We start from the raw sequence: 23,977 nt of genomic DNA, 5'->3' as shown, positions 1-23,977 counted from the left end.
AGAGGTCCTCATGTGGCTATCTCCACTCAACTTTAACGATAATATTGAATTAGAGCTAAGAACTGGAGGTACATGAAAACTTTGGTATCTTTTAGCATAAAAGATGGTCTCCATATTTACAGATTTACTTACATAGTTCTCATTCTTCATGATACCTGTGTAAAAGTCTGTACTGATCCCCATTTCTGTACCATGAATAAATCCTGTGAGCAAAGAAAACTGAAAGGAAATTTTCAAATGTAGCACAAGAGGTACTGGCAAACGCAGAGGAATTACTATATTGTAGCCCACGTGGAACCCGGGATTAATGACTAGGTGCTCAAGCGCTGCAACAGTGGGCAAGACTGTACTGTAGACAGGCAAATAAYAAATGAGAAAAGAAGGTTTAAAGATGACAACATGTGCCAATTACCTAAATAAAAATTGTGAGGTAGCATTTAATCACGAAGTGGTAATCTGAGAGCCTTAAAAGACATACGACGGGAAATAATCAAAAATGCATAAATTTTCATATATATAGAAGGATACATAAGAATATAAGACAAAAAAAAATTACCAGATATGATATGGTTGGCAAACACAAGTTAATTCTGCTTTTGGGGAAAAAAATTACCTAAATACAGATTTGGTTATAAATGTCATTAAAATTAGCTCATTTGATTTATTTCTGTTTTAAAGATGAGTGAATTTCTGATTTAAAAAAATAGAAAGAAACTAGGCTGCATCTTCTTTTAGTTACCAGGGAGCTAACCTCAGTAACCACTTTCTTCGTGGTAATATTACTAAATTACTTTAATTTAGCCTATTAAGACATAGGAACTAGTTGTACTTTTCAATAAATGAACTTTTAGAAAGTTTAAGATCCATAAAACCTCTCTAAATATTATATGAGCAAAGGATTTCCTCTAAAACAGAAACATAAATTGCAAGGAAAAGGAGCGACCAATGTGATTTTACAGAAGTCACTGATTTAAGAGTCACATTGAACTATATGGTAAAGAGGTAAGCAATGCAAGAAAACAGCAGTGTAGGAAAATGTGCTTCATATCTTTCCTCCTACTTAGTCTGGCTTAYCTATTTAGATTGTGAACTCTTTCGGGCAAGCACCTTTTTAAATGGAAGCATGTTCAGAGCTTAGCAGAAGGATTCCTTGGCCTCAGTCAGTCTCCAGATGCTGCCACTACACTAGTACAGCTACCATTACTAGGAACTGAGGAAGAGGAAAGGTTATTATATATCTAGTACATTGGTGGGAAAGGGAARAAGAAGAGGAAGAGGAAGAAGAAGCAGAAGAGGAAGGGAAGAGGTTTCAATTTTGATACTATAAACGCTGAGTTATTGAAGTTATTCAGTCTGCCCTTTAAAGTAAATCTATGGATTGTAACCAAATACAGGGAAACCTTAACAATATAGCTTCTTTTTCACATCTGAAGTGTTTGCTTTTAGCTGAGAGGAATCTCAGCCACCATTTGGGGATTCCACAGATATCACGAAACAATAAAACTCTAACATTAATTTTTTTTTAAGAATTAGTTTGGATAATCCTAATACCAAAAACCCAGGAATATTTTTGATGTCTTAAAATAGAAAAATATCTGTGGTCATGCAGAGGACTGGAGAATAATGAACATTGTGTTAGAAATGCCAGATATATCAGGACAAGGAGAAATGATACCTTAATCAGTAGAAACTTTGGGTGTAGAACATGACAGAAGACAAATATCTTGAATCAAATCTCAACACTTCTGAAAAACAATCAAAGCCACCTTCGTTGACCACAGCTAGCCAGGAGCTTACTTCTAGGCTTGAGCCACAAAAAAGAACTCCTGACTCCTAACATCCTTAAAGACTGTGCTTGAAAGTGTATCAAAAGGCAGGAGTACAGGCCAGAGCTCAGTCTGTTCTCAGCTGTCAGAGATTTAAAACAAAGAATACAAACTGAAACTTCTCATTCATTCAATAAGATCTAACACATACAGATTCTGTAAAAAAAAAAAAAAAAAAACTGCACAGAATTACAGTTAAAATGGTTTACCAGTACCCAGGTATAAAACACATCATGTGAAAGCTATAGTTTTTTACTTCTTGGTGAAGTCAACAGAAAATGTGTATATATTTGTGTGTGCAATATTTGGGTACACTGTCCTTAATGGCATGACAGAAAATTTTATAGGGGAAGCATTAATCTATTTTAAGTCAAGATAACAGAAAGCCTTCAATTTTTATTAACTCATGAAGCTCAAGGAAAAAAAAAAAAACACCTGAAAACTGACAAAACATGAAACAACTGCTACAGARCAGTGTAGTGCTGTGTTCTATATTTTTAAAGATCCTATTCTATACAAGATCGATATTATATCTGCATAATTTTTATTTTAGCCACCTTTAGACATATTACGTGTCACTATGAGCTACATGTATCCACATCTAGAGAGAGACTACAAACAGGTGCACATGACAGAGAAGAGATGGGAATTTAGGAATATWCTACTCTTGATACAGATGTTCATTATTCCACCACGTTTAAGTAAAAATCTTCGACCTCTGCATGTTCAACTACAGGCTTCAATGAGGAAACAAGAATGGGAAGCAGTTTATAAAAAGCTTGCGCTAGAATTCAGCCCTGAGCGGGGCCGAAAAGCGATCCCGTGTGCCTCACACACAACCAAGGTCACCGGTGCGTTGGGAATCCAGGCCCTGAGTACTGAGGGCTCAGCGCTCGGCAGCAGCCACATGCCCTGCCAAGCGAGCCTGCCCCGGCCGAAGGAGGGAAATCTGCTCTCCTCGCCACACGCAAGATGCGTACCGCTAACTATTGCTCACAGAGGCTTATGATGAAGTACAGCAGGACAACTGTTGGGAAGCCAGCTCGTAACCTAGAAGTCAGGCAGCCCAGGCAATGGAAATGGGTCTCGCAATATGCTGAAAGAAACTTCTTTAATTACCCAGGGAYAGAAAGGGAGAGAAGCGGTCTGAGCATGCTATCAAACAGACCCTCTCCACCTGAGCACTGTAAAGAAACGTAACACTTGATTTTATTGGAGGATACTTGCATAGAAAAAGAGCAGTAAAAAAATCCTCCTTCTTACAGAAAAAGTAAGAAGATGACTATATCAAAGTTATCCAAGAGGCCCTAGAGTCGAGTGTTGTTGATTAAATTAGGCACCTGTTCAGTTTTGACCTCTTCTGCCTTATGAGAACACATGTCAGTAAAGTCTTTACATACTCAAAKTAACTGTAAATATTTGTAGCATTCTTTTATTTTTATAATTTTCTCATTCCCAAATCTTTACAAATCAAGTCATGGGAATGCCTTACCATAAAGAGTACACAAATACTAGACCAGGAAGTCAAAAATATTGTTAATCTTGYGATGCTGATAATCTTTTTTCAAACTATAATTAATGCTAAGGACTGACCTGTGATATATTCAGTCCTGTATGAGGCGCTCATGTTCATGGTATTATACACAAGACATGACACTGGCTGAAGCACTATTATTAAAGAGAGATTAAAACAGCTGTACATTATGCTGAAGCACTCACTCTTTCCTTTACAAACAGACGGTCCTGGATTACAAGCAGCACTTGACCATTTAAATCACTACATCAACCAGATTTAACCAGCTGGGCCATATTCTCTTAGGCAATGCCTGTTGACCTCCTCAGTCACAGCTGCTCAGATGAAATTCTCATTAGACAACTTATTTTCAGAAGCCAAAGGGTTCTGATTAAATATATTTATTTAGACATGGTAAAGTCTTTCAGTATGTATTCTTTTTTACAGTGCTACTAGTTACAACAGAGACCACAAGCATTACATATAAGCTTAACYGACCCTTAATATCTGAAAGTACACCTCAAAATATTTATGTATTGGACACAACTGATTCACATTAAGGCAAATCCAGACCCTACAGATGGACAAAAAAGTTACAACAGTAACAACATTGAAAAGGACTTGTTGCTGTCCTAGCCTAGAGGTTAGAGCAGAAGATTGAAATCCTTGAGTCCTGCTTCTAACTTGGCTATTAACTTGACACATGTCCTTATTTTAGCTCAATTCCCACCACTACATGGATGTTCACAGAGCTCCTCCCTGTAAAACTCTAATACATGTGGCAGATATGTTTTAAGGAGTGATGCAAGACTTCACTTCTCTCTAAGGCATTTGGAGAACCAAAGATAACAAAGTCCCACCGAACTTACACAGCCGTATACAGTAGGAAAGGATGCTTGTTCACTGTTAACATTCATTAAAGAAATTATGTCATGCATGTGCTTGCCCTAAAAATCAGCCAGCGTGCTTCAATTTGTGGCAGATATGTGCTCACTATACAATGGGTTTCTCAACAGCACCGGCTGCAAACCATTTTAAGAATGTGAACTCCATACAAACCTATTTTAAAGGATACATGTTAAAGAGCATCATCTATGGTATATGTGTGATTAGGCTATTAATTRTGTAGTTTAACAGGCATTGTTAAGGTGGCAAAACATTTGCTGCATTTCTCATTTCTGCAACTCACTCAGTTACCTGTAGATCAGTCACCACAAMGATCGGAATCTTAAAATTTTAATTATTTTTAAAATGTTATTTTACTTAAATCAAACAAGAGGCTACTTGTTTGCAATTCAGAGAAACTTCTGAATGCCAAAGCAGGTATTCAAATCTGTCATTACAAWTTTTTTATTCCTAGTCTACACAAGAATTTAAAGCCATTGAATTTCTTAAGTGTAAAATTCTGAATATTTTCAAATCTTCCTATTAAGGATTTTTCAGCATTTGCTTATACAGTGCCAATCAGATGTCCAATAATTATTTTTGCAGAACAGAAGTGAATCTTTTCTACAGAAAATGCCTGATGGCTTGAAAAGAATTTGACATGAAGATTTTGGAACAGGTTGCCCAGAGAGGTTGTGGAGTCTCCTTCTCTGGAGATATTCAAGGCCCGCCTGGATGCAACCCTGTCTACCACACTCTAGGTGACCCTGCTTGAGCAGGGAGGTTGGACTAGATGATCTCCAGAGTTCCCTTCCAGCCTCAACCAGTCTGTGATTCTGTGAATCTGTGATACAGCCAATTACCTTTGAACTTAGAAGCTTGAAAATAGTTTTCCAGTATAGTGTGGTGCATAAAAGGCAAAACTGTTTTATAGATCAGGAATCACCTGTATTTCACAGCTGGTGGGAATATGCAGCATGGAGGGCTCAGACTCAGTAAGAGTGATCACTTTGCTGTGTACATACCTCTGTTAAATCAAATCAACTAGACTGTACTAATAAAGACAATTCTTGAGAATTCATACAAAAATAAGCAACAAAACACTTGAATCTTTACTCTAAGATATTATCCTTAAAATTTTTGAAGCACATTTTTATTAGCACACCATTCTGCATACTCCTGRAAAAGTCTTAGCTGTGGTGTCACTATAATCAACAGCAACTTGTATACTCTGGCAGCAAAATACGAGCCACGACCTTTGATTAGCACGGAGTGTCGAACAACTGTTAACTGACTGTAAAAAACCAATTTTGCCAAAGTAACATTTAAAATAGTTTTCCTAGTCTAACCATCAAATCTAAGAAAGCAATTTTTAAAAGAGTGATCTTTACAGCTGAAAACAGACAGATGGTAGTAAAGAATCTGGGACATTCTCTCTTTAGAGATGTTTCACCAGCTTCAGAAAGGACACCTAGAGAACACATTTAACTATGTGCTGGCATTTAACAATTGTGCCAAGAAATTTGAAGGCCTACTTCCATTTCTATATGATTTAATTCCATATTTAAATATATTATTGTATCAGTATCTATTTTGTTACACAAAACCAAATGATCCTAACGTCCACACTTTGATGGCTGTGGCCATACCATAAAACTGAGGAGGTAACATCATTCTGAATTCATTCATATTTTAAAGAAAAACAAGATCACAAAGCTCTACTGCCTAGTGGTTCTACTGCATTATAAATATTCCTCCTTGGTTATTTTTAATGCTGCAAAACAACACTGGCAAAATAACTAACAGAATCTACCTATTTCAGAAGGACTTCTGGAAGTCATACCTTCAGATGCCTGCATGACTCTATATCTACTTCAGAGCCTTCTGCTCATACCTTGTTCAAGCTCACGCATGAGCTCATAGACAAGAAAATGTTGTCACAGAAGCTAACAAGACTTCATTCTACTTGAAACAGGGAAAGATTTTCAGAGCGGACCCTGTCCATTGTGTGCACAATGATAAATAAATTCTCCAGTTGTTTAGTCCCTATTAAGGCAAAAATCTTAGCAAAGTCAAGGAAAACATTATCTGAATAAAGACTGAATATAAACTGCCTTACAGCTCCAGGATTTGTCCTCATTTTTATGTCTTTCTTTTAACACATGTAACAATATCTGAGCAGACTGTAAAAATGTTTTTTTCAGCTGTAGATCTAGATATATAGGTCACAACTAGGTCCTCTTAAACTCAGAACAGTTTCCCATTCTCCTAGCCACAGATGCTGGGTCATTAAGGTGATGAAAGGTGAGAATTTCAGAGGCAAAATAAAACAGCTCTTGTTTTATTCATTCCTATTTTTTAGAATAACCATTTATCTTTTAAAAGGAAGAGAACACATACCACTGAGGAATACCCCTCACTACTCTACGACCAGTTAGGAATTCATCATAACCTTTCAAGTAAGAGTTGAGTTTTCATCTAAACCTACAATCTTGCCTTGACTCATAGACAACGAACACAATTCAGAAAGTTTTAAAAACCAGACATAGTTGTCTAAAATCTCTAATGGATCTCAAACTACCATTGCCATGGTAACCTGTGAATAACTTTCTCCTAGCCTTTGCCAATTATACAATTCTCTGGCTCTTGATACCCAACACATTCCTTACAGCATAAAATTTGTAAGGGGGGGGGGGATGTTTCAGACTCATCCAGCACCTACCCTCTTGCTCGGTCCTGGTCATTTCTTCTAGTTTCTTCTGCTTCAGTGTGTCCACCACATCAGCAAGACTTCCTTTGCGGCGTTCTGGCGTTCCAAAATTAACACTGGTCATTAGCTCACTGCGGTCACGACCTCCTTCGTCGGGCTTGTGTGGTGAGGTAGAGGTATTTCGGAAGGAATATAGGGAACATAACTTATTACTCTCTGACTCCTGCAAAGAAACAATACAATGTGAAAACATAGGCTATTCTCTTACATCAGGCGTATCTCAAACAGGTAGCAATTGAAAGCGTTACTGATTAGCATGTCATAGTAATAAGCCTGCATGTATCCTGCAGCTTCTAAAATGGGCGTTACGATTTGAATGCCTTAGCTTCAGTGCTTGACTGGGGCCTCTTTTTCCTTAAGGCCAGTCCTCCCCATGCTTTTTACTGTCATGCTTCATGCCCCAGATGATAGTCCTCATCAAGGATTCAGCTTGTCAGAAACAAGTGATTTCAACACTTTTTTTCTTTGAACTTGTTCAGCTTTTGAAGTTTTTTTTTTTTTAATAATGGCGTCACATGTAGCACCAAGAGAGAAAATACAGGTAAGGTCAAATAATTCCTGGACCTCAGGATCCTCAGCTAATGGAGATCAACATAGGTTTAAAACTTGAGAAGGAGTTAGGCCAATACCAACCGAGGAGCAAAGACAAACAAAGGAATACAAATCGCAGTGAAACAAGGCATATGGTATGCATCCTTTCATACTCATTTACTGCTCTTTAAATTATATCCTTCTCTTAAAGAATAAAGATTGTAGCGCTTCTAATATACAAAAGCAGACAAGTTTATGGCAGAACAATTCATGTATGCTGATACACAGGTATTAGGACTGCACTTGTCCAAAGAGGGATTATATATTCAAAAGTACAGAAACAGAAGTAAAAAAGGCATATCTATCTCCTTTGTCAATAGGAAAGACATAGYATTTACACAATAAGCTAAGAAATAAGCCTCAAAGGCAACCATTAATGAGCAGTTCTCATCAATTTTGTTGTATCATTCAAAAGCAGAGTCCTACGTGACCTTCTTTTGCTCAGCATCTTCAGCCTCCCATCGACAGGCACTCACTGCATCTCTGCTCTCACTCTCTCTACTAAGAAGAGTACAAACTCTTCAATTTGCCCTTAAAGCCTCAACCACAAGAATTTACCATGCAGTTCTCTTTCCAAAATTATTATTTTAATTTTTTAATGCTATCAGCTGAGATGTTAAAAATTTGGGTTAAAAAATACTGGGCTTTGTGTTTATTGTTGACTAGAAATGTCAGTGAATATGTTCAATGCCATAAAATATATTTTCGTTAAAATTAAAGACCAATAACAATAGTCGCAATATATTTAAGAATTTGCTGAGGAATTAATAGATCTAAAATCATTCTCCCAATGCCATGGTAAATGCATAGTATGCACAACAAACAATAATATTCCCACTATTTTACAAGCTGAAAATACCCATCTACAGAGTACCGAGGCAACTTGTGTCGTGCAATATCCTACGTGAAACAGTCTGATGAAAGAGGGGCTAGAAAGCATTAACCATTTGCAGCAATGTCAGACATAAATCTCTCCTTCAGGCTTGACGGGATTAAGAAATGGCAGTGCAAAATAACAGAAGGAACAACACTAGCTATGAACAACTGTGGCAACTAAGGACTGTGGGCTGCAAAGGAGGTGGTGGTGACAAATCGCTACCGAGCACTGCAGTATATGATCACCGCAGCGTTATTATTGCCACTAGAGAAGGAGGCAGCATTTGCTAGGGATGTTGAAAATGCGTTTATTCACTTCAGCAGTAAACCAGAAGATACTATATCATACCAGCATCCTTTTCAACACAGCAAGAGTGTCAGAAGTTATGTAAGCACAGACAGAGAGAGAGATCACAAGGAACAAACCTTTATCCTCATTTTTTAATCTATCAAACATTAAAGAATGTCTTATTCAATCCATTTGTATTGATTAAAGAATCAGAGATCACACAAAACAATGATAGCTTAGATGGATTTGCTTTGGTGCTGCATATATTTTGTTGCTACAGAAAGAAGAGYTTATTATCTTCAATAGTTTCTGAGAACTATTTTGTACTTTTCTTAAGACTTTTTGTTAAGTTCCTAGGGCAATGGAAAAAAGCATCTTCTAATATTTTTCAAATTTAAAACTTGAGTTTCTATAATACATTTCCTTAATGAAGAATTAGTACCATGTAACATGGCATTTACACCTTTGAAGTTTACACTGTAAGAGTAACTTAGTAATTTAAAAGCAGTTTGTTCTCAAGAAAGCAAAGTCCCCTCATAGTCCATGGAGAATATCCATCAAGCTCAATGGGGCTTTTATCATGCTCTCAGTGAAGAACATTCAATCTATTGTTCAGGCCGGAGACAAGAAGATAAGGCTAATCTGTGGGGTAAATAGAAATGACTGAATGTTCTTCCTCCTGATAACCTACCCTGTCCCTCCTCTAGAGGCATACACAGTGCAGCACAATGTTCCTTCAGCACTCATGTAAAACTCTCCAAATCCTGCTTCCATCAGGCACCACATCCACACTTCTTTCTCTTCGCCCAAAAGCCTGAAATGGCCATAATGGACAAGTGACAAGCTTAGGCTCTATGAAAACAAGGCATGTTTACAGGATAGCCGCAGAGTGATCATCTCTGACAGAATGAGGATCTGTTCAACTAATAGAGTATACTATAATACCAATTCTGTGGATAATTAAAAGGTAGAATAAAAATAAAAGAAGAACAAAAGGTATCCCTAACATTTTTTTTCTGTTTGGCTCTGCAGCTGCAGTACTGGGATCACTAAATGGCTAACACATCTTCAGTGTATTGTCTGAACTGGCACTTTAAGAAACTCAGCAACGAGGGCTTTCTGAACTCCTGTTTTCTCTGAAATCAGCAGTGGTAACAAGGGTGGCTGAGGAGCCAACAAGAGAACTGCACAAACTCAAAGGCATTCAAGGGATTAAATGGGCAAATGGAAAAACTGTAGACCGGTCCAGTGTAAATACACAACTAATAATAGCAGAACTCAGAAAAATCTGAATCAGCTGCATCTACAATTATCTAAAAGAAATAAGACCAATTCCCATGCACTCTATGATTCTAGATAAATTTGCAAGAAACTTAAGAATAAAATTGCTAAGTTTTGCTAAGTGTACTGAAACATTATAAAGGCTTCAGCTAGGTATTTTTATTCCTATATATCTACAGTTGGCAGCTTTCTCTCTTACTCCAGTCATACAAATAGCTTATATTGATCCCACATTCATGGGAGACTAGACAGATTAAAAAACAATGGGGCAAGGGAAGCCTTTCCACTATATTTTCTCCAGAAAGGTGACTTATCTGTATTTGAGAAGCAATTGCTACTGCAATGATCTGCTTGTTCAAAATCAAATAAAGGTTACAGCAAATTCATGATGAGCTCGGTGGACCACATCATTTTTCATGGAACAATTTACATCACATTTATGTCCCAGCTCCTCACTCACTGCAACACTGGAAGCGCTTCTAGCACAAATGTCAAAACGCAGGCCTGGCTGCTGAAAGTTCAGATACACACTCACACACTCACAGCCAGCTCGCAGACACCCTCATGGCACAGATACCCTATGAAAAGAGACTAGCAGAACATGCGTATTGTTTGGTAGAAGTATTTCTTCACAGAGTCTTGGTTGATCCTCTTGCTCTAACGCTCAAGGCACTCTCACTAGAAAATCTGGAGTCCAGAAGAGAGAAGGCTTGCTAGGCTTCTGACCATACAAGAGGAAAATAAATCTGYGGGTAGGCAAGGAGAACCTGGTTCTTTTCAAGAGGGGAGGATTCGATAATGAAGGYGAAATTCAGTCACAGCAAACGTACACATTTTTAGCCTTGACTACATTAGATTTAATTCAATTTCTAATCAAGAAATAGAACAATACTGAAATATTAATAAAACTGCAGTATCAAAATATTCTTTCCTCCTGAAGCAAGAAGTGTATTTTCTTTCCAGTGAAAACAGATTTGAGAAAAAGACAAAATTTAAGATAAAGCCACATTTGTAAAACTTTGAATTTGGTCCTAATAGAGTATTTTATCCTTAGTAAAAGTATCAGCAGGGCAGCATCTTCTCTAACCAATCACAATTTTACTTTGAATATTTGTGGTTTGACAACAGTGGCCTTATACTTACCAGCTTTGCAAGCGTTGTGGCAGAAACAATGACTGGCCTGTTGGCCATTCCTTTGAGAGGTTCTGCGAATGGCTCCAGTAAGTATAGTTTTGTTAATGGCAGAAACAATGCTGAATAATTACAAACAACAGCCTAGTATAAATAAGATGGAGACTCTCAGTGGCAACATACACGGATATCTTCTTCCCACTCCACAATGGTTCCTTTAAAACTTTACCTTAAGATAATATTTGTAAACATTTTAGCATGCCTCTCACACTAAGAAAATAATTTTTTAGCATGCACATTCACCAAATTTCATATCTTGTGTTGACAATACTCTTCAAAAAGAAAGCTGTTTTGATACTGTACAGAATAACGAAGTCTTGCACCTTCTTAGGTGCTTCGGTTGGAGAGGGATTGAATTAACATTCATAATTTTCCTGATGTAAAAAACACGTTTTCTTGTATTTTAGATTCTAACAGCTTTGTTAAGTACTTCATTTTCTCATTATTTGAACCAGTTTTAATAGGATAAATGAGGGAGTACTGCTGTAAGTAAGTGAGGTAAGTAACAGTATTAAAAGTTGACCTTGTATTTTGATACAGGGAATCTAATATTCCTATCAATATCTGCAACCTTAATCATGAATCAGCCTGGGACATCCTTTCATTTCTAAATTAGAACAAACAAAAGAAACAAACAAAAGAAAGACCATTACCTAGGTAAAAGATTGTAGCTAGATTAGCAAAAGGGAATGTCTGCAGCGCCACGCATTCGGCGAAGGCAAGAATAAATATTCTTGCCCTCCCCCAGAAGGGCCGAAATGCAAACCCGTGTTTGGGGGCTGAGAAGCAGAAACCTCTGCTGGGGCTCCCCAGGCCCGACCCTCCCGCGGTGTGGCCTGGGCGAGCGCTCTGGGCGGCGGCAGCGGCGGGGGCTCGGCATGGGCCGACTGCCTGGCAAGGGGCCTGCCGGGGCGGCAGCCCCCCGAGGCGGCGGCGGCGGCGGCGGCGGCGGGGCTTTGCGAGGGGACAGCGCCCTTCCTCACGGCGGCATCCGCGTGTCGGGCCGGAGCGCAGACTCTGCCTCAAACACGGGGGCTCTCCGGGGGCGAGGAGAGAGACAAAACTGGGAACTGAAACTGCAGGCTGTGCAGAGCCAGGGTCACGGTGTTTGTCGGCAATGGAAGGAAAACTACCATCAAACTTTGACCGAAGGCAGATGACTGTAATCCTGCTCAATAGCTAGAGAGAAAACTGTTGCTGTAAAAGTTCAACCAAAACCCCAGGCCAAGAAGAAGCAGAAAGCAAATATAACTAACATAAAATGTGTTTGCTGAATTGCTTATTTCCATGTGGATGAGGCTTTTCTGTTATAAAGGGATATTTATCTATCTCTGCATTGAATGGGACACATGTAAACACCCCAGGAAAGTTGGATATCCAGAGTGGTTTTTATTCCAAGTACTAGAGGCATGCTGGCACTTGGAACTAGACTGGAGTTAACATATAATGAAAGCAAATGTTTACAAAATCATTTCCAATCACTACATTAAATAAGGTTTCCCATTTTGAGGAACTTAATTAAATAGAATTAAGAGAAATTAAAAATCTAAGTGATCATTTCCAATTCTCATCTGATTAAAAAAAAACAAAAGTTTTATTAAGAAAGATTTATTTAAATCCAAGGCTTGAGAATGACTGCTATGAGCTATTGAGAGAACATAATTTGTAAAGTCTCAGCAAATTATGCTAGTGGGAGGGCAAATGGCAACTAATGGAATAAAACCTCCAGCCTTTAACTCAGCGTTTACTCAGACAAAACTTACACTGATTTCAGCTGCCAGAGTATAGGCTGAATACAATCCAACAAAAGACTTGTATTTTGCCTTTTATACCTACGTAAACCCTCAATATTAGGCGATACAACAGTAAGCACTAGCTCTGAGCCAAGGAATAATAACCTAAAGTAAGAAAAAATAGGGAAAATAACCAGTTTAAATAAAAGGTTTAAAAATGGGCTGACATGATAATCAAGCTTACAGGAGATGAATATGGCCTTATGAATCGGCCTCTGCGAGATTAGATAGCTACAGGGAAGGAACAGGCCAGGAACTTTCTGTTTCACGTAAAATATGACCACTTAATTGGACCAATCTCTTCAAACTCAAGTGCGGGAGCAAAACCAGCTTAATCCACAGACACCAACTTCCATGTAGAGAGTATTTTAGAGAAAAGGTTACAGTTTTCAACTACATGATACAAAATCTTCTCTTCATAAATAAGCAAATCTGTTAAAGAAGTTGAAAGGCATCTTTTTCCCATTCTAGAATAGCAAATCACCTCAAAATAGTTAAATGCAATGGCCAGTCATCTATACAGGGCAATCAACTCACTCTTAAACAATATGCATAAAAACGCCTGTGTGTCTTTGTAAGGGTTAGATCCTAAGGATTTCCTTAACAACCCAAACATCACATGTCCTAACTCTCTGTGTTTAGGTCTGGCAATAAAACACAGCAATACTGAGACTTTATGCCCTGGACCTTAAGACTTTAGTTAAATGCTCTTATTAAGGAAAAAATAATAGAATAACCATTTATAGAATGAGCATTCAGACTTACTTACATTTTCATACATTGAATGCATTGTGATGAGTCTCAGCTGATTAACATTGTTAAAGACACATACTTCATGATGTGTGCTGTCAGAAGCTGCCAAATAAAACAAGGATTGTGTGGCTTGGATATTCCAGACTACTTTGTACATATGCAGCTTCCTCATATTAGATCGTCTTAGTTGTCCAACTTATAACTAGTTCTATTGTAAATATCAGAATAAAATTTGTATTTATGTTTTTAGCCATATCAAATGCATATGCAAATCCTTCTCTGTATACAGTTGCATGACATGAATTACATGCTTTGTGTGTTCGTTTCAGCATTTGCAGAGGAATGCATGCAGGAAACCAGCCTGCTGCATAGAGTACTTGTATTTCTTTAAGGTAAACACTGATGAAACATTTGGAAGATTGAAGTAAAAACAAGACATTTATGAGACATAAAGGTATCACATAAAACTGTTGTGAACTAGAATAACATTGGCTGAATCCCAGAACAGATAATCCTTATAAACATGCAGGAATGTTGTAAACTGTGTATGAATGTCAGTGATACAGTACATTAGGAGATTCATATTACACTTGGTGCTGTGTACGGCTCAGTCACTGGATTTTTCATGGCCTCAAAGATTAAAATAAATATATGTAGTATCTTTCCTTCCTCCATGAAGATATTTTATGTACATAGTTTTATTATGCTGAACAAAGATACCAAAGTCTGTTTTTTCTTGAGCTGTCAAAGTACAAAAGAAATGCAAAAAGTCCTTGCACAGATGTAGTAAAGTGCTGGATTTTATCTTTTGGCAGGTGCTCAATATGCAGCCCACATAATCACATGTTAATGACTGGAGTGTGTTAATCAGCATGCATACCTGATTCCTTCTTGCCCAAGGAAAAAAAAAAWTAACAATTTAGAGCATGTTAATGTTTCTACTTTTGAAAAAATTCAATATACAGAACTGGATTAAAAACTTTTCAGAAATTGGTTAATAAGAAAATGGAAAAAAAAAGGAAAAAGAATAACATGTCTACAGATTTAGATGAACATTAACTAGAAGTCTTCTGTGAAGTATTCCGGTGATGATTAATTCTATTTAAACATTATTCTCCCTAGAATCTAAGGAAAGATTTAAAATAGACCTTACCTTTGAAAAAATTGTACAGTGTGAAAATGAAAATAATACAAGCAGAATGAGCACGTCAGAAAGAACAATTATTTGATTCTTCTTTTAACAAACTTAGTTTGTATTTTACCAGCTCCATTAATATACTATCCTGCACATTTTTAGGGAACTGTTATATTTAATATGAAAGGTAGACATCTTTTTATGCTCAGGCTAGTAAAATTACATCCTTGATATTTCAAACCTTTAGGCATGTGCTTAATATTACAGTCATTGCTAGTCCTAATAAAGTCAAGTTAAGTATATACCTGAGTGCTTGTTGCTTGAAAGAATTCTACCTTTTCTACAATATGTTTCTCAGAGGGGTCTATTTTATGGAAAAAAAAAAATATATCATATCATGTATGTACAAACCTTTCTATGTACATACATTTTTGTACATACCTTGTATGTACAAAACCTTTTTGTTTCAGCCAAAACCTTGTAGCCATGCAATCACATGTGGAAGCATTTCTCTCTTCAGTTAGGTAAGAATTCTGATGCATTACCTGGCACCCAGAAATAGTATTACTACTACAGTAAAATTGCAATATATCATCACGAAACTCAGATTTGAACATGTAAGTAACAGCTGCATGAGCAATTTAGCAGATACAGATTTGCTAGAGTTAGGGTAGTTATACCGGATGTATTTTTATATGCTCATATCCAGCCACTAGGTCAACTAAAACAAAAAATTTCAAAATATGTAATTGTGTCCATAGCTTTAAGATTTTGAAGGTATGAATTCTTTATAAGAACAAATTCACAGTGTGCAGCATGTGCAAATATTTTTCCAAGATCCTTCCTAAAAAAATGAGTTTATTTTCCTTAAAGGGAAGAACTTTTGACAAGGAAGTCTATAGCAAGGATCAGGGCTGAGAAGGCAGATTGTGTTTGTTTTTTGTAGAGACAGTAAGCACTGAAACATTAAGACCTCAAGAATACCACCTACTTTTGTCTTTCTGATGTTAATAGTTCTGCTAAAAAGCTACATAAAGTTGAAGTGGACATTTGGTGATTTAAAATTATTTAAAAGGGAATGAATACAATCGTCATTAAGAGCTCCTGTCTTTCCTTGCTGAATATATGTTACTGTACTGCTGAGCGGTATGTGCAGGCACAGAGGAGAGGTAGTAAAGCCTTTTGCTTTTGGCAAGAGGTCAACAACAAGCAGAGGTGTGACCTAATTATGAAGTATAAATCAGTGTTCTCATTTGACATAAAATCTAGGGAGCTAAATTTCGATTCTAAACTCCGAGGGTCTCTGAATGATGTCTCAAATCATACGAGGGAAAATGTAGCATTAACTTGTGCACTCACCGAGTGCTGGTCTTTCCTTGCTCACAGGGAAATAACACCCATCCTTTAGACCCTATTTGCTGCTGTGGTTCCTTGTAACAGTCTCTCATTGCATCACTTCAAGTAACGGTAGAGCAAAAGGATGCGGGTGTCCTCTCCTTGGGCATGCACACATTCCCTGTAAACCCCTGGCTGTACCCTGACAGCAGCTGCAGAGGAGGAATGTCAGCAGGAAAAGAGCTTTGCCCACTCATGGATACACAGCGCTCCTCTCAGTGCTGGTGAGCTCTTCAGAGACCCTGTCCGGTACCAAACTGTTATATGAGAGTTTGGAGGATGGAAACAGAATTTGCCTCTCTTTTCTTTCTATCATTTCAGAAAAAAAAAATGTAATGTGGAGAAAGATTCCAGATATCATTAAGCTAAAGCTGCTTAAATTCCTTGTCCCAACACAGGCCTGTGTCCAGCCTTTCGAGGCAAGGGAAGACGCCAGCCACTTCACCAAAGCGGAGCAGGCTGTTTGTTGCCCTCATCTTGTAGCTTGCTCTTGGCACTGCTTTCCCCTAGTACTTCGAACCAAAAATAGAAAACCTTTAGAATTTGCCTYACAAACGCTGCAGGGTTGGTGACGATGATGGGGACAGGAGGTGATCACTTCCTGGCATCCCAGGGAACAAAGCACAAATCATGAGTCTCCTTTACTTTATCCACAGTTACCAGTAAAAACATTTCTGGGATCAAAAAAGTTAGTTGCTTTTAAAATTAGCAAAAATAAATTCTACTGTTTTTTTCTCATCTATCCTCATCCTCTCTGTCTGATGCCCCACAAGAGCCAGGTTTTGGATGCAATTATAAAATTTGGTGGCATTTCCTGCCTAGTAATCATTGTACATGAGAGAAGGCAGGATAGTTTCCTCACTCTTATCTTAGTACCAGTTTCTCCTCTTCCCTAAGTTTATTGCAGCAAAAAGTTAATTCCTTGGTCTAAAATAGTATTTATTTTCTAGCAGAAGCACAAGCAGCAATAAATACCCAAATGTCCTGGTATTTTTATTTTAAGTTATAGCTAGAAATATCCTGATAATCTTTCCAGCTCAGCACTAGGAAATTACAGGCCCAAATCTTTCTGTTGCTTTATTTTTTCCCCGCTGTAACATCAAATTGGCTGGTGATACGATACTTGCAGTGTAAGTCATTACAGGTCTGACGTTACAGTTGTTACACATTGCTGAATCTGTCAAATGAAAAGGGAGCACAAAGGGAATTTCCAAATGCAGCTGCTATTTCCCATTTGTTAAATCCTTTTATTACACCATATAAGTACACAGCTGGGAAATACTATAGAGTGGGAGTTAAAACAAAATATTTTGGCTTCCAGACATTCAGAATACACAAAGGACTCCATGGAAAGCAATGCCTGATATCAAAAGGGAGTGAAAGTTTGAAAACATTTCTAGCCAGTGTGTTGTTTTTACGATAATACACAATGAAGTTTAAAGGTATCTTATATCACAGAAAGTAGTGCATACAGTAAATGTTGGGGAAAACCTCAATAATTTTTTAATCAAATTTTCCTGCTATAATATCTTTCTTTGTCTAAGATCCATACAGCCCTCATAGCATGTTTCGATGCATACTGTGTGCTCTCACAAATTCCACTGAACTCTTCAGCAGTTTTAAGGGCACAAAGGATGCAGGATCCAGCCCTTAATTAGGTGCTACTTAAAAACCAAAATTTTTCCTATTCATATGTCAACACGAACTTTTTCTTCCCCATATGTCAACACAGAACTCCCTGAATTTACTGTCCTACAACTAGACAACACACATTATCGATGCATTTTAATGGCAGCAGCACTGTCTTTATTTTCAGTGTAAATGGTATGAGCAGGTGCTTCTTCAAATCTGCTTTGAAAGGATCCGTCTGTGAAAGGTCAGAAAGCGCTTGTCTTCTGGGAGTAGGGTTTTCTTTAGAAGAAAAGTGGTCATTACTAAAGTACCTATCTCAGAATTGTCCAATCCTCCTTCTAAAATTCCTCTTTCTGCAGTGAAACTCCTATCTTCCCTTGAAGGACAAAAAAAATTGCCCTCGGCAGGAAGATTTCAGCCCTCTCTGAATTCTTTCCTAGCAGTATCGATGTCTGCTTGGAGACTGAAGTGTTTCAAAGAAACTTAATTGGAGCTTAAAGTGTTTCTCATGAAGGATACAAGCAAGAAAAAAATCAATCTAAATGACAATCCCTAAAGAAAAATTTTTTTTCACCACTTCACTGTTGTGATCTAATTAGTCACCTCAACTGCCACTTTTACAGTAMATAAAGTGGGACCCTGCTCTGTGCAGTTTTAAATTATTTGGGACCTTGCTAAACCTTGTGGTTTAGTTGTCTTTTAAGTGCAACTGAATAGCATGCCTTAGAACCACAGTTTCCACTTCTAGCTGAAACTTGTAAATTATGTCCAGCTTTCAGTTGGGCAAAGACATCTGGTTTAGCTGAATGCCACCTAAGTAAGGATGGCACACAAACACCACCAAATTTGACCCAAAGGAATTGTGGAAACTACTAATGATTTTCAGGAGATTCATGTAGGTATATGATGGAGGATCTACTGAGAAAAGGAGGGAGGAAAAACAGAGTGCTAAGTCACTCAGGCAGAGTTCGTGCACCTGTTCTGAAACATGATAAGTTGGAGATTGGTTCATTCCCATCCAGAGCTGCAGCAAACATTGACAGGATAATGCGGCATTAAGAAAGCAGAGATTGCACTCTTGTGCTGTAAGTGGAAGGTCATTCTAGAGCAATGCAAATGAGCACAACTGATCACACTGCAGGAGGTCCTGTCACTTGGGCTCAAGTACTGCTCTAGGTCCAAGAAACAGCCTGAATCAAAAACATATGCTTTGGGAGATCCCTTGGGGTTACGATCTTTCTGGGACACAGAGTCATTTTATCAATGTTTACTGTCCTCAGACTGAGATTCCCGGAGTGCACATGCCCCACTGAATGAACAGAAAAGTGACTGATGAACTCGCAGATTTATTTTGTCATCAACAGATTTGATGAAGCCTTTCTATTCTGCATTCTCTTTCCCTCTTGGTAATACAGAAATAAATTAAAATTATTATGATATGCTTGTTACTGCAAGACTTGGGCAAAAGGGTTACTCTCCATCCAAAAGAAAAGTTTCATCAGGAAATTTTGCATAGAAGYCGTATATACAACTTACAACGTTAGCCTGCATCTAATAACATACATTTTTAGGTGACCTGTGACTAATATAACCTACCTTGCCGAATTACTGATCTTTAATCATTTTTCTTTAAAGCCATTTTTATAGTTGAAATAAGACCAAGAATTTTGCCAGCTTCATGGCGGTAGCACAAATCCTTAAGAATTTTAGTCTTGGAAGAGAGTTCTTCATTGGGTTAAAGTGTGCATTACAGATTTGGTAGCATTTTTCTAGTTTGACTTGATCTTATGAATCAAACTGATTTTTGTAAAAATCTATTTTAACAGAATAGATATTATCCAAGTGCTGATATTTATTTAGTGCTCAAACTCCAGGAATTATACTATGCAAGAAGAATGTCAGCCTTTATCTTGAACAACTCATCAGAATTACTGTTATTAGCAAAATCTGAAATAAATTTGTTATTGTTACAGTTGTCAAAAAATGTACAATTGTTATTTTTTACCTTATTAAAAAGTTCTAATTCTTACTGAAAAAAAACATAGTCTTAGGCATCTAACAAAAACACAAAAGAAATTTTACAAAAAGGCAGGGTATTCTTTTTAAACTAACTATGTGAATTCAATGTCTGTGAAAGTCACTTTATGGAGAGTCTGGAATTATGGTGTTCTAAATTTACAGAGCACCTGGTTGCTCCATGTGCCTTAATTCTGCTCCCCAGGAACATGTATAAGGAAAATAAATTGACTTAGATGCTATGCCCATTCAGTCTTCATTCAGTTTGCCTATTTATAGTGGAGATTGTGGGATGCAAAGAGACAGTATTACAACTGTAAAATAATTTTATTTGGGCTAACTGGAAAGACTACAGATAATGATTCTGCTTTGCCAACCTCACCTATACACAAACTGGGAATTGGGAGTAGAAGGGTGTGAGATAGCTGCTCATGAAAACCTTTCCTCTTCACAAAATGTTGTAATTTCGTGTAAATACAGCAGGATATTTGTGTCAACTAAAATGCCAGCTTCTTTGTTGTTTTGTGAAGCTACAATATTCTAGATTTGGTGGGTTCTATTTATGACAGGCGAGTAAAAAAAAAATGTATTAAACTTTCTTCCTTCAGCCCAACACTTTGCAGATGACAAACAGTTGTAAGCTACATCCTCCTGGCTGGAATTAATGCTTGAATATATGAGCTAGAGAGGTTAAGACATAAATCAGGGTATGAACGAAAACATGATAAATAGATGCATTTCCTTTCTGAAGGTGAACTCATCATATGACCTCATGCATATAGACCTTTATACTTAACAAGATTATACAACTGTAATTTACAATTACATCATATTGATGTTGATCTATTGCTAACGCTGACATCTCACCATGTAAAAAGCTTCATACCTGAGAAGGATTGCACTGAACGTGTCTTTCAAAATGGAAGTGAACAGTCTTTTCTGATACTGATTTAGAAAGCTGCTATAAGAACTGTGAAACTCACCATTCGGTGTTGGGCTGAGATGACCCCATCCCATTCAGCATCTTGTTGGATGGTTGTGACCAGAGTTGGTAGCTCCTCAGAGTGAGGTTTGTTGTGCATTACATTATGTAGAGGCAGATGAGAGGTTGCCTGCTGATCACTGTTGCCCTCTTCCTTGTCTCGTGATGCTAAGTCCTGGGTCATTGTTTCCTCTCCATCAGCTGCACATGCGAATGGAGAGGTTGCCTGCTTGGAAGACATTCTTCTACAAAACAAGAAAAGTAGACAAATAGAAGATGTTAATATTAAATGAAAAGATCAAGCTCAAAACACACTGGCTATCAGGTACACAACTGCCTACAGCAGTTGCAACAGATCTTCCACAGTCAATGAAAGTATGCTAAAAAGTAAGGTTTGGGAGGATCTGGATCCAAAGCCCTGAGCAGGTCACAACATTGAGATAAAGTTTTCACTGGCACCAGGTGAAGTTCAGGGTTTAGTTATGTCATGGCATCCTATTAACCGAGACTTGTCAAACAATATAATTTTCTCCAGACATAAGAAAATAATGATTTTAGTGTTATTTTCATGTTTATTTCGCCTGAAAGCCCAAGAGTTTAAACAATTACTCCTACAAGCAATCTGAAGGTTACAAGCATGTATTTGGATGAGATGGTGCCGCATGCTTCCCCAAACCCCATTCCTTGCAAGACGAATTTGTTTTCTACAGAGACGAGAATTGCTAAATCAATTTCAAACTATTCTAACAAATCCTTCTGCTATACGTTTAAAGCCTTCTTTTAGCCTGTTTATAATTTTATTCAGCTTTACCTTTTGGAAAGTGTTCTCAGACATTTATGTGAAAAGTGTTCTAAAACTGAGTGGCATTTATTGAATGACTAGCTGTTAATATCTGCTTAATTTTTACAGTTTGAATTAAAAATTTAAAATAATTACGTTTCATTTTATATTAGGCATTGAATACAGGATATATCTCAACAAATTACTTTAAATGACTTAAAAGTGTAATGAATAAGTGCATTGATTTATGCTAAATGTCATTTCCCAATAATGGCTTCTTACTGCCATCTCATATGCAAACACAGCTTTCAAAACAGTTTCTGCACTTACATGAAAATATAACTGACTTCTACTCAAAATCTGAAAACACTTTGTTTAAAATTTCTAATAAGATTAACTGCAACTGTTAAAACAATCATTAATAAACCTGCAAGAGGACAGCTAACGTACATTAGTTTCTTTTCCAGTTTTCAGTAACCTCAGAATATCCTTGACACTGAAGTTGCTGAGGAATTCAGGAATAAGATCTTCACCTTAATTGCTTTTTAATAATAATTGATTTCATACCATTTCTTTAAAAATGCACAAATCAGTTAACATAGGAAACCACATGAGCATTTTTCAAATTAGCAAATCATTAACTTGCTAGTACTGTTTCTACAGACAAATAAATACTGATTAAAGGGTCTGGAAATCTGAGACTAACAGTTAAATTTACAAATCTGTCACATGCTTTCATGAATATTACAGTGAAGGAAATATCAAGTGCAAAGAAAAATAATTAAGTTAATTCCAATTTAAACAGTAGTATTTATGCAGCAGCCCATGTTTCACATAGGATTTAACAGCTAATGCTAAATTTCTCACAATTAATGAGGGAACTCAGATTTAGTATCCTACAGTGGAAAAAAAATTAATATAGGATCAGCTAATCTAATCATGTACAGTTCTATATAAAAGTATTACAAGCTTTGAAGTGCTTTGAAACACATTAAAACACTGATACCTATTTAGAATAACTATTCTGTAAATAGAGATAATCCTGCCTCTTAAACCTGATACTGGCAAGGAAAAAAGGTTTGCATTTTCTTTAGGGAAACCTAAGTGTAAGTGGGAGTCCAATATGCAAGTTGCCAACAAGCAGAAGYGAGGAATGTATGCCCCGTACTACGTTCTTCCTACGCTAAAGAATTTACATTGATGGCACACAGAACATGCCAAGAGTTCAGTAACCATCATTACTGCACGCACTTCAAACGCACACACTTTGCACTGCAGACGGTTCTGGTTCATAATTACTATGATCCAAGACAAAATGAAAGGTTTATTGCCCATTTTCTGATTAAAATAGTCATGTTAATTTAATCGCTCGCATAAAAATATAAATAAACCTACCACGGTCTGTGCAAATTTAAAAGTAAGCATAAAACTGAAAGTCACAGTGAAGGATTTTCCTTTCTTTCACCTTCTCAACAGACCTCATTCCTGTTTCAAACTGAACAAGCTTCTTCGAAAAGCAATCGCTATGGCTGTTTCTTCACTATAAATTAATCATGACACAAAACTAGAAATGAAAATGTCTCTTAAGAATAATTTCAACTACAAACTGCACCAATGAATAATAGTGCACAATCCTAATTAAACACAACTGTGCAGCTGCGAAAATAGGCTGAATCTGTCCACAGCTATGAGTTGGCTCTGAAGGCTGGTTTGTTAGGGACTGTTTGCTTAAGGAAGGCTGGGCCCTCAGTCTTAATCAGCCAATAAATTATTTCCTGCAATTACATTAAATAGAAAATTATCTTCAAATTGGGAATGTTAATTGAAAATCAAAATTCAGACTGAAGTTTAGAAATTACATGCTGAATATAATTAGTCTAGGAAGGCTTCACCTCTATTCCATAAACAGGCTTTTGGTATTTCCTCAAGTGACCATGCAGTGAAGTTACTGGCAGGTAATGCTGGATAGCGGGAACACTTTCCTTCCTGCCGGAGAGACTAACAAACTGTCCTCTTCTCTGTGATGTTTCAAACACGCACTAACACAAGCCTATATTAATATTACTATTCTATCGTTTAAATTAACTRCCTATAGAAAAGGGGATCCTGTCATCTTTGGAAAGAAATTATATCGAAAGAGTCGTTTTGGCCGATAACCTCAAGCCGCGTCCAGCCCCCTCCCCGGCTCGAGGCTCCGRCAAGCGCCCAGAGCGGGCTTCAGGTGCCTCGCGGCTGGCGCAGCCCTTGGCGGCGGCGGCGCGCCGCCTG

The 23,977-nt window shown here is 37.4% G+C and overlaps 1 protein-coding gene across 12 annotated transcripts in view; it reads right to left on the bottom strand.

Annotated features, from left to right (window-relative positions):
• The window catches only part of SOX6 (SRY-box transcription factor 6), a 373,675-nt gene that overhangs the window by 210,411 nt on the left and 139,287 nt on the right, over positions 1-23,977 (bottom strand). For all 12 annotated transcript variants that reach the window (XM_085317147.1, XM_085317158.1, XM_085317157.1 and 9 more), the window contains 2 exons: positions 20,930-21,173; positions 6,947-7,157 (listed from right to left, as the gene is read on the bottom strand). In XM_085317147.1, coding sequence (XP_085173273.1) covers positions 6,947-7,157; positions 20,930-21,169 — 451 coding nt within the window. In that variant the 5' untranslated portion in view covers positions 21,170-21,173. The remainder of the gene's footprint in view (positions 1-6,946; positions 7,158-20,929; positions 21,174-23,977) is intronic.

The sequence above is a fragment of the Rhea americana genome, unplaced genomic scaffold, assembly GCF_003343005.1.
Source record: "Rhea americana isolate MKP2758 unplaced genomic scaffold, rheAme1 scaffold_49, whole genome shotgun sequence".
Lineage (NCBI taxonomy): Eukaryota > Metazoa > Chordata > Aves > Rheiformes > Rheidae > Rhea > Rhea americana.
This window is presented reverse-complemented; position numbering and strand designations above follow the sequence as displayed.